Source organism: Otolemur garnettii, unplaced genomic scaffold (genome assembly GCF_000181295.1).
Source record: "Otolemur garnettii isolate 467f Iridium unplaced genomic scaffold, OtoGar3 scaffold00008, whole genome shotgun sequence".
NCBI classification, from domain to species: Eukaryota; Metazoa; Chordata; class Mammalia; order Primates; family Galagidae; genus Otolemur; species Otolemur garnettii.
Window position 1 is genome coordinate 6,145,459 of NW_003852403.1, and position 14,992 is coordinate 6,160,450.

General features: G+C 40.5%; 1 protein-coding gene across 2 annotated transcripts; it reads left to right on the forward strand.

Annotated features, from left to right (window-relative positions):
* Positions 1–998: 998 nt before the first annotated feature.
* TMEM254 (transmembrane protein 254) lies at positions 999–14,796 on the forward strand. 2 transcript variants are annotated; one of them, XM_003783516.3, is made up of 4 exons: positions 999–1,102; positions 2,902–3,005; positions 3,211–3,270; positions 13,996–14,796. In XM_003783516.3, the coding sequence occupies exons 1-4, from the start codon at positions 1,013–1,015 to the stop codon at positions 14,114–14,116; spliced, it is 375 nt and encodes a 124-aa protein (XP_003783564.1). In that variant the 5' UTR covers positions 999–1,012; the 3' UTR covers positions 14,117–14,796. The 2 variants fall into 2 exon arrangements, with proteins under 2 accessions (XP_003783564.1, XP_023365349.1); XM_023509581.1 differs by lacking the exons at positions 999–1,102; positions 13,996–14,796 and adding an exon at positions 1,297–1,479 and having other exon boundaries at positions 3,211–3,274.
* The last annotated feature ends 196 nt before the right edge of the window (positions 14,797–14,992 follow it).

A 14,992-nucleotide genomic window follows, 5' to 3' on the forward strand; every position in this document is an offset into this window, starting at 1 on the left:
AATAAATGTGTGTATATATATATATGTATATCACTTATAAAGCACTGTGGGCCAGATACTATAGGGTTTTCTTCAAGACAGCAGATTTAATCCACTCCAAAAGCTCAGAGGTTCCAGGAACTAATATGCATAAAATTCCCTCTTAACGGATAGGAAAACCAGGACACAGACAGGCCAAGTAACTAGTCTAAGCTTACGTGAACAGTAGAGGCAGAGTTCAACTCAGGCAGAGGGTTCCACACACAATCCCATCATGAGCACCGCGCTTTTATGGCCCATACATGTTAACCAACAAAGTGTTATTACTCAACGTGCACAACGTTCAAAAAGTAGGGGGACCAGACAGTCCCGCTTTTGGCGATTTTTACTAATTTGTCCTGGCCCCCGATTTTTGGAAAGAATGCACGAACCGGCAGAACAGTAAGGGAATATACGGTTTTCGGCTGCCATGTGGCTATTTCGCCAGGATATGAGTTTTATATTATTTTTGTTAATTTTATAATGTTAAGCTGTAATAATAACAAATAATTGTTGAGAAGTGATTATCGAGAACTGCTTATCAAAGTTTGCATTGTTGTCAGGCCCCGCCCCGCCCTGCCCCGCCCCCGCCCGGCCCGGTCGATGGTGTCCCGCTTTACCAATGTTAAAATCTGGTCACCTTATCAAAAAGTAGTCTTGGCAGTAAAACGCCATCTATTTCAACATCTTTATTTCAAAACCAGACAAATGACACTAGTCTACAAGATGATGACTAGCTCACCAGAATCCCTGTGTTCAGGATTCCAAGGCCCCTCTACCGGGGCAGGACTAAAGGGGAAGACTAGTTGTTGCAGTTTTCGCACGACCTCCTCCAGCCCCTGACAGCGGGGAACCTAGGGGATGGGCCGGAAGGAAAACTGGGGGCGGTGCATACGCGGAGGCTGGGAGGGGAGGCGGAGGAGCGCTCGTCGAGGCCCCGCCCCGGCCTTGCCTCCCGCGCCCAGCCACGCATTCCCGAAGAAGTCCTGCGGCCATGGCATCGGCGGCAGGCGGGGCGGCCTACTTCCAGAAGGGCTCTCTAACCTGGTTCGCAGTCATCTTCCTCGCCTTTGGCTACTACACAGTAAGGGTATTAACGGTCCAGCAAGAGGAGCGACTGCTCCACTCATCGGATCACCTGCACCCCCAGGCTAGGAGCTTGCGCAGACCCAACGCCAGCTCCGGCGCGCTTGGAGCCCCGGAGGAGGGGACTGAGCCGTGGAAGGACACGCAGGCGCAATCGTCTGCTAGAGCCTTCGGCTGGCGTTCCAAGCTCCGAGAAACCGGCTAATCAGGCTTTTGTTATGTGGGGGGAGGGACGGTTCCCCAAGTGACTCAGGATGTAGATCTTTCAAGATGGTGGTGGCGAAGTCGGAGGCCCGCAAGGCTGCTACTGCCTACTTCCGTACAGCCAGACCCCTGCCCTCGCTGGTCACGGTGCTGGGGCTGGGATACTGCGCGGTGAGGCGCCGCGTGGGCGGGGCGTCTGTTTGGGCACTGCAAGCTGGCGGAGGGGACAAGGGGCGCAGTGGTGGGAGGTTTGTGCGCACGCGCTCCCGACGGTTGCCTAAGTTACCGGTGTAAGCGGAAGTTTGGTGGGCGCTTAGGATGGTTTCTGCTTTAAATTGTTACTGCCTTTGCACCCCGGTCCCAACACGGTTACTGACGGCTTAACCGAGTCAGCCTCTCACAGAGCAGAAATCAAGTTGGCAGACAAAATAGGCCTGCTAAGTCAGGATGGGCTATCGAAGGACAGTGTTTGAGGCAGTTGAAAAACGGGGGTAAACCTAAAGGATGTGTAGGGTTTTATTGGTAAGGAAGGACAGAGAAGATATCTATCTGTTACGGCATAGGCGTGGAAACAAGAAGACAGCTTTACTGAGTGAAAGACCGACTTTTGTCGGGCTGAGAAAGTTTGTTTAAAGGACAACAGGACAGAAGCGTCAAAAGTAGGTTGGGGGCTAAGCTGGTATAATTTTGAAAGAAGGCAAAGCTATGTGGATATTGCCTAAGAGCTGGAGATTGGGGATTTGTCATACCCACAGTGTTGGTTGGTGTCAGATATGACCACCTCTGTCCTGATTTCGTCATATATAAAATGGTGACTGGACTGAAATTTTTCAAATGTGCGTCTCTATTCTATAATTCTATGTCTCTAGTTAGGATATAGATGGAGGAAGGCTTTGGGTACTTCAAATCGGGATATTGTGGAGCTATTCCTCTTGTTCTGGGAGGATGGCAGTGATATTTTGTGCTTCATTTGAATTTCAGATGGAAAACAACATCGTCGGAGAGGTAGTACTGTTCTTGACAGAGATCTGAATGGGACAATAAATTTTGGACCTGTTGGCAGTTATTCTTTAAAAAAAGGCTAAACTGGTGGAGGTTACGATACGGAGACTGAGAAAAATATTACAGAAACCTTACTGATTAAGCAGTTGCTGTTAAAACTTCACAAAGCTGATCTCACTTATTTCCATTTCTGTTCAGTGGATCATTACCGGTTTTAGAGATACAAAAAGTGAAAGATGAGAAAGGAATTCTAAATTAAATAAGGATTTGGCTCAAGTCATAGTTTATACAGTAAAGAAGCTAGTCAAGGCCCATCAACTCCTAAAATTCGCCAATAACTTCCATAAAGTAAGGTTTTTGGTGGAATTTATAAAAATAGCACCAGGTCTGATAACCACATAGTTCCCTCAGTGTAAATTTCTCAGTAGAGTGATTCCTAGAAAATAGGAGTCAAAAATGGAAGCCCAGATGACTGTTTAGAGTTTCTTTGGTTTATAGTTGTTTTTGTAGAATCAGTATTACTTCATAGCCTCTCTCAAAAATAAACATTTTAAGTGACCTAATAGTTTTCTCCCTCTGGTTCTCTTTCAGTGGGTTGTCTTCTGGCCTCAGAGTATCCCGTATCAGAGCCTCGGGCCCCTGGGTACCTTTACTCAGTACTTGGTAGACAACCATCACACCCTCCTGCGAACCGGGTAAGAAGAGCTGCAGAAACGGGATGTAGACACTGCAGCTCAGATATCACTAGAGACCTCAAAGGCCTGCCATTCCCTTTAGATATCTAAGAGTAGTGGTAGTTCACATTAAGGCACCTTTCTTTTCAAGGTTCAGGGTTAGATTTCATCAACAGATAACTATCACCTTAGACTTAAGAGTGTCTTTTTTGTTTGTTTGTTTCAGGTATTGGCTTGCCTGGCTGATTCACGTGGGCGAGTCCTTGTATGCCATGGTATTGTGCAAGTAAGTCTTTATAATGGGTCATTTTTTTTTTTTTTTTGAGACAGAGTCTCAGTTTGTCACCCTTGGTAGAGTGCTATGGCATCATAACTCACAGCAACCTCAAACTCTTGGGCTCAAGCTATCCTCTTGCCCCAGTTTTTCATTTCTAGTAGAGATGGGGTCTCACCCTTGCTCCAGCTGGTCTTCAACTCCTGAGCTCAAGCAATCCATATGCTTTGGCCTTCCAGAGTGCTAGGATTACAGACTTGAGACACCTTGCCCTGCCCTGCAATAAGTCTTTGTTACATTTCTCTTGGTATCTAAGTAGAGAATGGCCACATTTAAATAATTCATACACTTGAAGAGCATTCTCAGGTTAGAGCTAACCCCATATCTGATACTGAGTCTGACATAGAGGGAGTACTCAGTAAATGTTTGATTTACTAGGCTAAGAGTTTGACAAAGAGCTAAGTTCTTGACATAGACTAATGATTGATTCTCAATTGTCATTTCACAACTAAATCATCTGAGGAGCTTTTTCAAAATATTCATGTCTGGTTTCCAGACCCATCTATTAGGTCTTGCTTCAGATATAGGAATAAGTTCTTTTTTAAAACGCCATATGCACCGAGCAAGGTGGCTCACACCTGTAATCCTAGCACTCTGGGAAGCTGAGGTGGTAGATTGCTTGAGCTCACGAGTTCAAGACCAGCCTCAGCAAAAGCAAGACCCCCATCTCTACTAAAATAGAAAAACTGAAGCAAGAGGATTGCTTGAGCCTGAGTTGGAGATTGCTGTGAACTGTGATGCCACAGCACTCTCCCCAGGGTGACAGCTTGAGACTCTGTCTCAAAAAAAAAAAACCAAGGCTTAGTGCCTATAGCTCAGCAGTTAGGATAGCAGCCACCTGCACCTGGGCTCACAGGTTCAAACCCAGCCTGAGCCTGCTAAACAACAATGACAACTACAACAACAAAAAATAGCCGAGCTGGGCGGCACCTGTCGCTCAAAGGAGTGGGACACCAGCCCCATATATTGGAGGTGGCAGGTTCAAACCCAGCCCCTGCAAAAAAAAATAGCCGAGCTTAGTGGCGGGCACCTGTAGTCCCAGCTACTTGAGAGGCTGAGGCAAGAGAATCACTTAAGCCCAAGACTTTGAGGGTGCTGTGAGATGTGATGGCACGGCACTCTACCAAGGGTGACATAGTAAAACTCTATCTCAAAAAAAAAATCCCAAACAAGAAAACTCCATAAGCAATTCTAGGATGCAGTGATAATTAAAAACCCCTAAGTCAGACTGTACTCAAAAGATGCCAGTGTAGGTTAATATTGTGTGCCAGTACTAGAAACATATTTTCTTTACATTTGTACTTCATATAAACATATAAAGAAAGTATGGCCTTACAAAAAACATGGTTTTAGTAATGCCAAATTGTTATACAATTAATTTTTTTTTTTTTTGGTCAAGGTTAGCTATCACCCTATTATTTTCCCATTACTTCTAAAAGTAGAAAATAAGAACAAATAAGGTGGCTCATGCCTGTAATCCCAAAAAGCACTTTGAGAGGCCAAAGCAGGAAGATCACTTGAGGCTAGGAGTTCAAGACCAGCCTAGGCAACATACTGACACCCTGTATCAAAAACAATAAAAGATAAATAAAATAGAAGTAGAAAATAAAGATACTTCATTACTATGTCTTAGTCATAAAGATCAATAAAATATTGATTGTATATTTAGTGTGTCAGAGACTGCTAAGTGTGTTAAATAGAATCTTACTCTATCTTCTTATTAAACAAGCTGAACTTTCTATGAGAGGAACAGAAAATAGCCTTATTCTTTCCAAGTAAAATTACTCTGTGGAAGGGCGGTGCCTGTGGCTCAGTGGACAGGGCACCAGCCCCGTATACTGAGGGTAGCGGGTTCAAACCCGGCCCCGGCCAAACTGTAACAAAAAAATAGCCAGGTATTGTGGTAGGCACCTTTAGTCCCAGCTATTCGGGAGGCTGATGCAAGAGAGTTGCCTAAGCCCAGGAGTGGGAGGTTGCTGTGAGCTGTGTGATGCCACAGCACTGTACTATGGGCGATAAAGTGAAACTCTGTCTCTCCAAAAAAATAAAAAAATAAAAAATTACTCTGTGGATTGTTCCCTACCTTGCACCCTGGGATGAAATTTTAACCAGGTTGTAGGTTTTCTATTCACTATCTGATATTATTCAGTTTAGCCCAGTCTATTTCTTAAAACTATAAGCTTTCTTCTAATTGGGAGTGTCTGTTCTTATCCATCAAGGGCTCAGGAGCTGCTACTATGGGGAAGGGGATATGGTTGTCTTTTCAACCATGCCACCTTTTCCCCTATTCACTAGCAATAGCTACTTGTGGCTCCTTGAGATGGTAGAAATAGTTAGGGAGAACAGGTATATAGTCTTCTTTTTTTTTTTTTTTTTTTTGAGACAAGAGTCTCACACTGTCACCCTCGGTAGAGTGCTGTGGCATCGCAGCTCACAGCAACCTCCAACTCTTGGGCTTAAGTGATTCTCTTGACTCAGCCTCCCAAGTAGCTGGGACTACAGGCACCCGCCACAATGCCCAGCTATTGTTTTGTTCTAGTTGTCGTTATTTGGGAGGCCTAGGGTGGGTTCGAACCCTCCAGCTCCAGTGTATGTGGCTGGCACCCTAGCCGCTGAGCTACAGGTGCCGAGCCCAAGTTCTAGTCTTAAATAGTGGTTGCTTCGTGATCAGGCCACTGGGTGCTGTGTTTGTTGCATACCCAGCATTGGCTCTGTCTTGAGTGGCTTTGGTGGATTTTTGGCAAACTGCTCATCGCTACGTTTCTCCCTTCTGCACTTCACTTGAGGGTTCCTTCAGATGCCTCTTCCAGCATGCCACATGCAGTTTCGGAGTCAGGGTCTGTGCTTTGTAGGGAATTACGCTTTTATTGAGATCACTTCTACTCTTCTGTTGGGCCTCTGGGGAAGGGTCCCTTTAAAACCCACCCCTGTCCACTGCCTTTCTATGAGATCTGTGTGCATCACAACAAACTGTTTCCTTATTCCTCCAGTGGGATAATCTGTGTCTACCACCATCTTTCCTTGCCGTCCCACTAAGGAGGCCAAAGTAGTATTTACTCTTCTAAATCAGATCTTAATCCCTTTCCCAAATTCCAGTGGAATCATGTCAAGCTCTCCAAATAGTTCTGTTCCATTGATAATGGATTTGTTATTAATAAGGTAGTAATGCTTTTACATGTTTGGTTTGGGGAGGGGAGAGTTGGGAAGAGGAAGGGGATTGGAGTGCTCCCACCCAATGGGCATAATAGAAGGGTATGTGGCACACCTCCTGGGTGGGGGACACAACTACAATGGGTACTTTACCTAACAAATGCAAACAATGTAACCTAATCATTTGTACCCTCATATTAATCTGAAATTTTTAAAAAATGCGATAAATGCAGGTTAAAGTGGATAGATAGATACCCCTTTTAACCTCCCCTCCCAAAATGGCATTCTCATAGAATGCTCGTGAAAATGTGCAATGCTAAAACCCTACTGAAAAGCAATTCTGTAATATGTATCAAGAATTTTATAACTATTCTTTCACTCAGTAATTCCACATCCAGGAATTTAGTCTTAGGAAAAAAAATGAGAAATACATAAAAACTTTATAGAAAAAAAGAAATCTATCAGAGCACTGCTTATGATAGTGAAAAATGGTTAAAAATTAAATACACATTGCAATTACAAATCTACAGTTAGCAGAGTAGTATACAAATTTTTTTACCAAGAGATTTTAAAAGCATGGGAAAGTGCTTAATATTACGATTATGGTGACTATAAAACAGAACATACTGTCCGATCTTATCTCTGGTTAAAAAAGTATATACTGTATTGTTAAAATATAGTTTTCTTAAAAGGCCTTTGTCTTTTAAAAAGACAAAATGAGCTAAGAATATAAGTAAAGGTATGTGGAGAACAAGTTATGACCCCAGGAAAATCCCTCTAGGGTTGCCCAGCCCCCAACTTTGACTCCTCTGAAGAAAGGAGGAATAAGCTCAGTGAGTCCAGTTCCAGGTGGCAACTAATCCTACCTCCCTTCCCTAAGTGTCTTACCTATTTCTAGGATCATATTAAATTCTTTTCTTTATTTTTTTATTTTTACATTTATATGTGTTTACTAGGTTTCCATTTATTGCCTTCACAAAATCAAAAAGGCTTAAAATTTAATAACAATAACAATGTTTAAGATAAGGCCGAGAAACAAAAACCTCAGTAAATAATGAATAAAGATAAATACATTCATAAAAGAAATCAGACGATTGCTGAGACAAAGTATTAAGCAATAATAATAATAATGCGAAGAAGGTAACATTCGCATTGTCAAATAAGAGTATGTCTATTATAGAATGCTTTGACTCTGGGGTTCAGTAGAGAGTCATCAATTAACTTATTTTTTTTTCCAAATTCTCAAAAAATAAACAACTGATATTTATAAATAAAAGATAATTTCAAAAAACAAATCATGCCAAATCTTATAGACAATAGAAAGAGAAGAAATACTTCAAAATCATTCTGCTTAATCTGGATACACCTGATATTAAAATTGAAAAAAATATATAGGGAAATTACAAACATAATTCACTTTTAAATGAGGATGCAGTATCCTGTATCCTAAACAACATATTAACAAGTTGAAGTAAAAATTAATGTTTAAGTAATATACTTTAATCAAAATCGAATCCAATTTATGTAAGAATTAGTCACTATTTTTTTTCTTGTCCTTACCCTCACCCCCTCCCTCTTTCTCTGTCTGCTCTTCCCATCCCCCATGCCCCACCATGTCATTGATTGTCATTAATTGTCCTCATATCAAAGTTTGAATACATAGGATCCATACTTCTCCATTCCTGTGATGCTTCATTAAGGATAATGTGTTCCACCTCCATACAGGTTAGTACAAATGCTGCAAAATCCCCATTTTTTTTTTTTTCCTTTTTTTTTTTTGGCTCGGGCTGGGTTTGAACATACCACCTCTGGCATATGGGGCCAGTACTCCTTTGAACCTCAGGCACCGCCCAAAATCTCCATTTTTTTTCAACGGCTGAATAATATTCCATGGTATACATATACCACAGCTTGCCAATCCATTCCTGGGTTGAAGGGCATTTAGGCTGTTTCCACATTTTAGCGGTTGTAAATTGGGCTACAATAAACAGCCTAGTACAAGTATCTTTATAATAAAAGGTTTTTTTTCCTTCTGGATAGATGCCCAGTAATGGGATTGTAGGATCAAATGGGAGGACTAGGTTGAGTTCTTTTAGGTTTCTCCATACTTCCTTCCAAAAAGCTTGTATTACTTTGCAGTCCCACCAGCAGTGTAAAAGTGTTTCTTTCTCTCCACATCCACGCCAGCATCTGCAGTTTTGAGACTTTGTGATGTAGGCCATTCTTACTGGGGTTAGATGATATCTCAGGGTGGTTTTAATTTGCATTTCTCTAATAATTAGGGATGGTGAACATTTTTTCATATATTTGAACCATTTGTCTATCTTCTTTAGAGAAGGCTGTGTTCATCTCTCTTCCCCATTGATATATGGGATTGTTCGTTTTTTTCTTGTGGATTAACTGAAATTCTGCATAGATCCTTATTACTAAGTTTTTGTCTGATTCAAAATATGCAAATATCCTTTCCCATTGTGTAGGTTGTCTATTTGCTTTGGCTGTTGTCTGCTTGACTGTACAGAAGCTTTTCAGTTTAATTAAATCCCATTTGTTTATTGTTGCAGTTGTTGCTTTTGCCATGGCAGTCTTCTTCATAAAGTCTTTCCCCAGGCTGATATCTTCCAATGTTTTTCCTATTCTTTCCTATTCTTTCATGCCTTAAATTTAAGTCCATTATCCATCTTGAATCAATTTTTATGAGTGGAGAGAGGTGTGGGTCCAGTTTCAGTTTTTTACATGTTTAATTTATTTAATTCGTTTCATTTATTGAATAGGGAGTCTTTCCCCCAGTGGACGTTCTTGTTTGGTTTATCGAAGATTAGGTGGCTGTAAGTTGCTGGTTTCATTTCCTGGTTTTCTGTTAGATTTCAAATGTCTGTGTCTCTATTTTTGTGCCAGTACGATGCTGTCTTAAACACTATGGCCTTGTAGTACAGCCTAAAATCTGGTATGGTGATGCCCCCAACTTTGTTTTTATTACTAAGGACTGCCTTAGCTATACAAGTTTTTTTCTGGTTCCATACAAAATGCAGAATCATTTTTTCCAGGTCTTGAAAATAAGATGTTGGTATTTTAATAGGGACATATTAAATTATTTTTTGTTTTTTTTGAGACAGAGTCTCACTATGTTGCCCTCAGTAGAGTGCAATGGTGTCACAGCTCACAGCAACCTCAAACTCTTGGGCTTAAGCGATTCTCTTGCCTCAGCCTCCCAACCAGCTGGGACTACAGGTGCCCACCCCAATGCCCAGCTATTTTTTGTTGTTGTTGTTGTTGCAGTTGTCATTGTTTAGCAGGCCCCACCACATTCAATCCTGCCTGCCTCCGTGTATATGGCTGGCATCCTAACTGCTGAGCTATGAGCACCAAGCCTAAATTCATTTTTTTTGTTATTGTTGTTGTAGAGACAGTCTCACTTTATCGCCCTCGTGGCGTCAAATAGCTCATAGCAACCTCCCAACTCCTGGGCTTCCACGACTCTCTTGCCTCAGCCTCCCAAGTAGCTGGAACTACAGGTGCCCGCCACAACCCTGGCTATTTTTTTGTTGCAGTTTGGCTGGGGTCAGGTTTGAACCCGCCACCCTCGGTATATGGGGCTGGCATCCTACTCACTGAGCCACAAACACTGCCCCTAAATTCCTTTTTTAAAACAAAACATTTTTGTTATTTTGCCCACTTCAAAGCTAAACTTACTTGTTGTTAAAAGTTACACATGTAGGTCAGGTGTGATAGATCAAGCCTATAATTCTAGCACTCTAGGAGGTCAAGACATAAGGATTGCTTGAGGCCTAGAGTTCAGGACTAGCCTGGGCAAACGGCAAGAGCCTGTCTGTATAAAAAAGAAAAATTAGACAGATATAGTGGCATACACCTGTAGTCCCAACAACTCAGGAGCCTGAGGAAGGATTGCTTGAACCCAGGAGTTTGAGCTGCAATGAGCCATGATTGTGCCAGTGCATTCTAGCCTGGGTGACAGAGAGAGATATTATCTCTAAAAATTAAAAAAATTATACAGGGCTCATCACCTGTAGCTCAGCGGTTAAGGTGCCAGCTGCATACACTGGAGCTGGCGGGTTCAAACCCAGCCTGGGCCTGCCAAGCAACAATGACAACTGCAACAAATAAATAGCCAGGGAGGTACCTGTAGTCCCAGCTACTTGGGAGGCTGAGGGGAAAGAATTGCTTAAGCCCAAGAGTTTGATGTTGCTGTGAGCTGTGATACCACAGCACTCCACCAAGGGTGGCATAATGAGACTCTGTCTCAAAAATAAATAAAAAATAAAAAAATTATACATGTTGTGCTAACAACTCAGCTTATAAAATTGAAAGTGAAAGTCTCCCATAATCCCCAAAATAGTCACTATTAAGAGTTTAGTGTATATCATTATAATTGTATGCATTTACAAGCAATTATATATATATGTAGATATAAGCTCTTCTATAACTTTTTCGTTGTCACATATGCCTATTGTTAAATTCGTTTTATTTTATTTGTTAGAGACAGGGTCCTACTATGTTGCCCAAACTGGACTTGAAGTCTTTCTTTTGCTTAAGTGATCCTCCTGCCCTAGCTTCCTGAGTAGCTAGGTCTACACAGGTGCCACCATGCTGGGCTCACATATGCCTGTTTTTCCATGTCTATACATCTAAACTTCATCATAATATTCTATTATATGGAAATCCCCCCTTCCAATGGACTTCTAAGTCTCTAGTGTTTCACAATCCTCAGTAATACTACAGTGAACGTGAATTTCATACCTTTGGCACACTTTGGCATTTAATCCCTTAGGATAAATTCCTAAACCTGGAATCTGAAGATGAAAGAATGAATATTTTAAAATTTTTATATATATTGCCATATTGCCTTCAGAATTGTGGTACTAAATTATACTTCCAACACAAGTACAGCAGTGCCCATTTCCCCTCACCTTCACCAACACTCTTCTAATGCATTGTCTATTATTTTATTAACCACTTGTCGACACCATTTTATTCTGACTTGGAGTACTTTGTCATTTAGATGCCTTGCAAATATCTTTTCTTATGGTCTTTTTACTCTGTTGGGTCTTTTTATAAACAAGTTTATCAATGTAGTCAAATTTATTAATTTTTTTCTTTATATTAAAATTGCTGAGATAATCTTTTACAGTCTTCTAAGAGTTTTAGAATTTTGTCGTTCACATTTAAGCCTTTAATGTACCTGTAGCTGACGTGGACAAGGTTTCCAACTTCACCTTTTCCGTATGGATAACCCAGTGAACCCAGAGCTATTTATTGAGATGTTCGCTCTCCATGGATGTGCCCTGTCTTACGCATACTTACATATATGTGTGGCCCTGTTTCTGAACTCTGTTCAGTTCCATTGGTCTGTTTATTCCGGAACCAATGCAACACTATCTTAATAGCCACAGCTTCATAGTTGTTAACATCTGTTAAGCATATAGCAATAGCTTTACAATCGTTAACATGTGTTAAGCATGTGCTGTCACCTCATTGTTCAAGAAGGTTGCCAATTTCTAGACTTTTGCTTATTCTTATACATTATCATATGCTATAAAAAAAAAAAAAAATAAACCTGTTGGGACTTCTATTGAATTGACCATGAATTAATTTTGAAAGAATAGACATACTTCCATTACTGAGTTTTCTATGTCTATATCTCCAGTTATTTAGACCTCTTATATCAGTAAAATTCTATAATTTTTAAAGAGGTCTTACACATTCTTCATGAGATTAATTTCCAGAGGTTTCTCTGTTCATGTGCTATTATAAAGTTTTTTAAGTTTTCTAATTGGTTGATGGTAGTATATGTGAATGTAGTCCATTTTTATATATTGACCTTTTTTACACACCAACCTTGCTAAATACATTTATTAATTATAATAGTTCATCTGTAGATATTTTTTATTTTCTAGAAATAAAAAGTTTTATTTCAAAAACTCCTCTCAATTCTGTATTCCTTTTTTCTTTCTTCCCTTACTGCACTGGCTACTACTTCCAGTACAGTGCTGACGAGAAGTGAAGATAATAAACATTAATCTCGGAGGAAGCTTTCAACTTCTTGCATCATATTTATTCCAGAGTGTTATAGATCTCTTCTTCTAAATTTTTTAAGTTTTGTGACTCTCCCTCAAAATGAGGAAGTCCCATTATATTTTGAAGTTTGCTGTGAACTTTTATTAAGGCAGGGTATTATTATTATTTGTTATATTGCAATTTAAAAAATGCTTCTTCTGCATATGCCTTTTTTTTCTTTTTTGAGACAGAGTCTGACTTTGTCACCCTCAGTAGAGTGCTATGGCATCACAGCTCACAGCAGCCTCAAACTCTTGGGCTTAAGACCATTCTCTTGCCTCAGCCTCCCAAGTAGCAGGGACCACAGGCAACCACCACAATGCTCAGCTCTTTTTAGAGAGGAGGTCTCACTCTGGCTCAGGCTGGTCTAGAACTCATGAGCTTAGGCAGTCCACCCACCGTGGCCTTCCAGAGTGCTGGCTTTACAGGTGTGAACCACTGCACCCAGCTGTTGCGTATACATGTGTTGCATGTATTAAGATGTTCAATGGTCTTTCTCCTTTAATCTGTTAGTGTATAAAATCATATCATTTTTACATATATTTTTAAAATTTGTTTTAAGTAAAAAATCATCCAAATGTGACAGATGAAACTGTAGAAAGCCATTCACTTCAATTAGATCTCTCTTTTTTTTTTTTTTTGAGCTTTGTTTTAGAAATTTCAATTAGAGTGACTATAAACAGAATGGTTCTTATTACTATATGTCAGGTTCTTTCCTAGCACTTTGTGTTATCTTAAAAACTTGTTGAGATATACACTACTAGTCCTGTTTTTTCAACAAGACACGAAAACTGATTCTGAGAGATACTAAGTGACTTTGCCAGGTCATAGCTGGTAGGTAGATAACTAGGATTTATATCTGGTCAGTGTTAAAAATGCTTGTTCTGAAGCCATGCCAGTGCTTTTTACCCTATCAGAGTCACATGAAAAACATTTAGAATCCTGTACCCTGGACAGAAGCCAGACTGGTTCTTTTAGTGAACCATCAGAAATGCATTTATTAGAAAACAAGAAAGATGAAAAATAAATGAACTAACCATTAAGAAGCCAGAGAAAGGCTCGGCGCCTGTGGCTCAAGCGGCTAAGGCGCCAGCCACATACACCTAAGGTGGCGGGTTCGAATCCCCAGCCCAGGCCCGCCAAACAACAATGATGGCTGCAACCAAAAAATGGCCGGGCGTTGTGGTAGGCGCCTGTAGTCCCAGCTACTTGGGAGGCTGAGGCAGGAGACTCGCTTGAGCCCAGGAGTTGGAGGTTGCTGTGAGCGTGATGCCATGGCACTCTGCCCAGGGGGATAGCTTGAGGCTCTCTCAAAAAAAAAAAGCCAGAGAAAAACAGCAAATAAACCCAGTGAAAGTAGACAGAACATATAAATTAAAAGAAAGAAAATAGAAGACAATAAATCCCATGAAACCATAAGATTAAAAATTGTGTTTTTAAATTTTTCCTTTTTAGGCATAAAGGCATCACAGATGGTCAAGCTCGGCTGCTCTGGTTCCTACAGACATTCCTATTGGGGATAGCATCTCTCTCCATCTTGATTGCTTACAAACCAAAGCGCCAAAAACAAACTTAAAGAAGATATTCAAAAGGTTTCCCTACACTTTTACATTCCATCTCACCTTTTGTGGGGGTGGGGGGCAGTAAGGCATTGTTTACTCAGGGATTTTCAGCCTTCTAGAAAGTATCCGAGCTTCAAAGCTATTTAAGACCCACTAGTTACTCATCTTTTACATGGTCTGTTGAGCTTAATAGACTAATGTTACTTAAGAAAGAAATAGGAAAAGACTTTAGCTTTCCAGTTCTGCAGACTAACTTGTTTAGATGAGGGCTTTCAGCTACCAGCTTTATGTCTGCAAACTAGTATTTATTTCCCTTCGTGATACAGCAAGGCAGGTTATTAGTATTAAGCAAATATGAGAAATAACCTCCTCCCCAAAATAGAGCCCTCAAGTAAAAGTACCACCCTGAACAATTATGGATTATGAATAGTTTCAAGTGGAGATACATTTCTGCAAACATATCTCAGTCTTTCCTTCTGTTTCTCTTGTGATTAAGGTGTTGCTTTTTGGTAAGGAAAAAAGATTTTTCTTTCCTGGAGTTAAGCATCATGGAAATCGAACCCAGATTTTTAAAAACATGGTTCCCTCCAAAGAGAAATAATGACAGTTATATATATATATATATATTAGTGGTGCTGGAAACAATGTGAAAGATTATTGAGCAAAACAGATAAACTTGAATAAAATTCTGTGACTTGTCTAACCAAATGCTTCTTTTGTATTTTTCAGTTTTTATGTATTGTAATACATTTGATTGTTTTTCTCAGATAGACTCTAATGAAATGACGTGTCCAGTTCAAATATCAGTTTGTATCTCATTGATAAAGAAATGCAGAGCACCCTGGTTATAGGGTATATGTGGGTCATTATAAAAGTTTCAAGATAGGCTC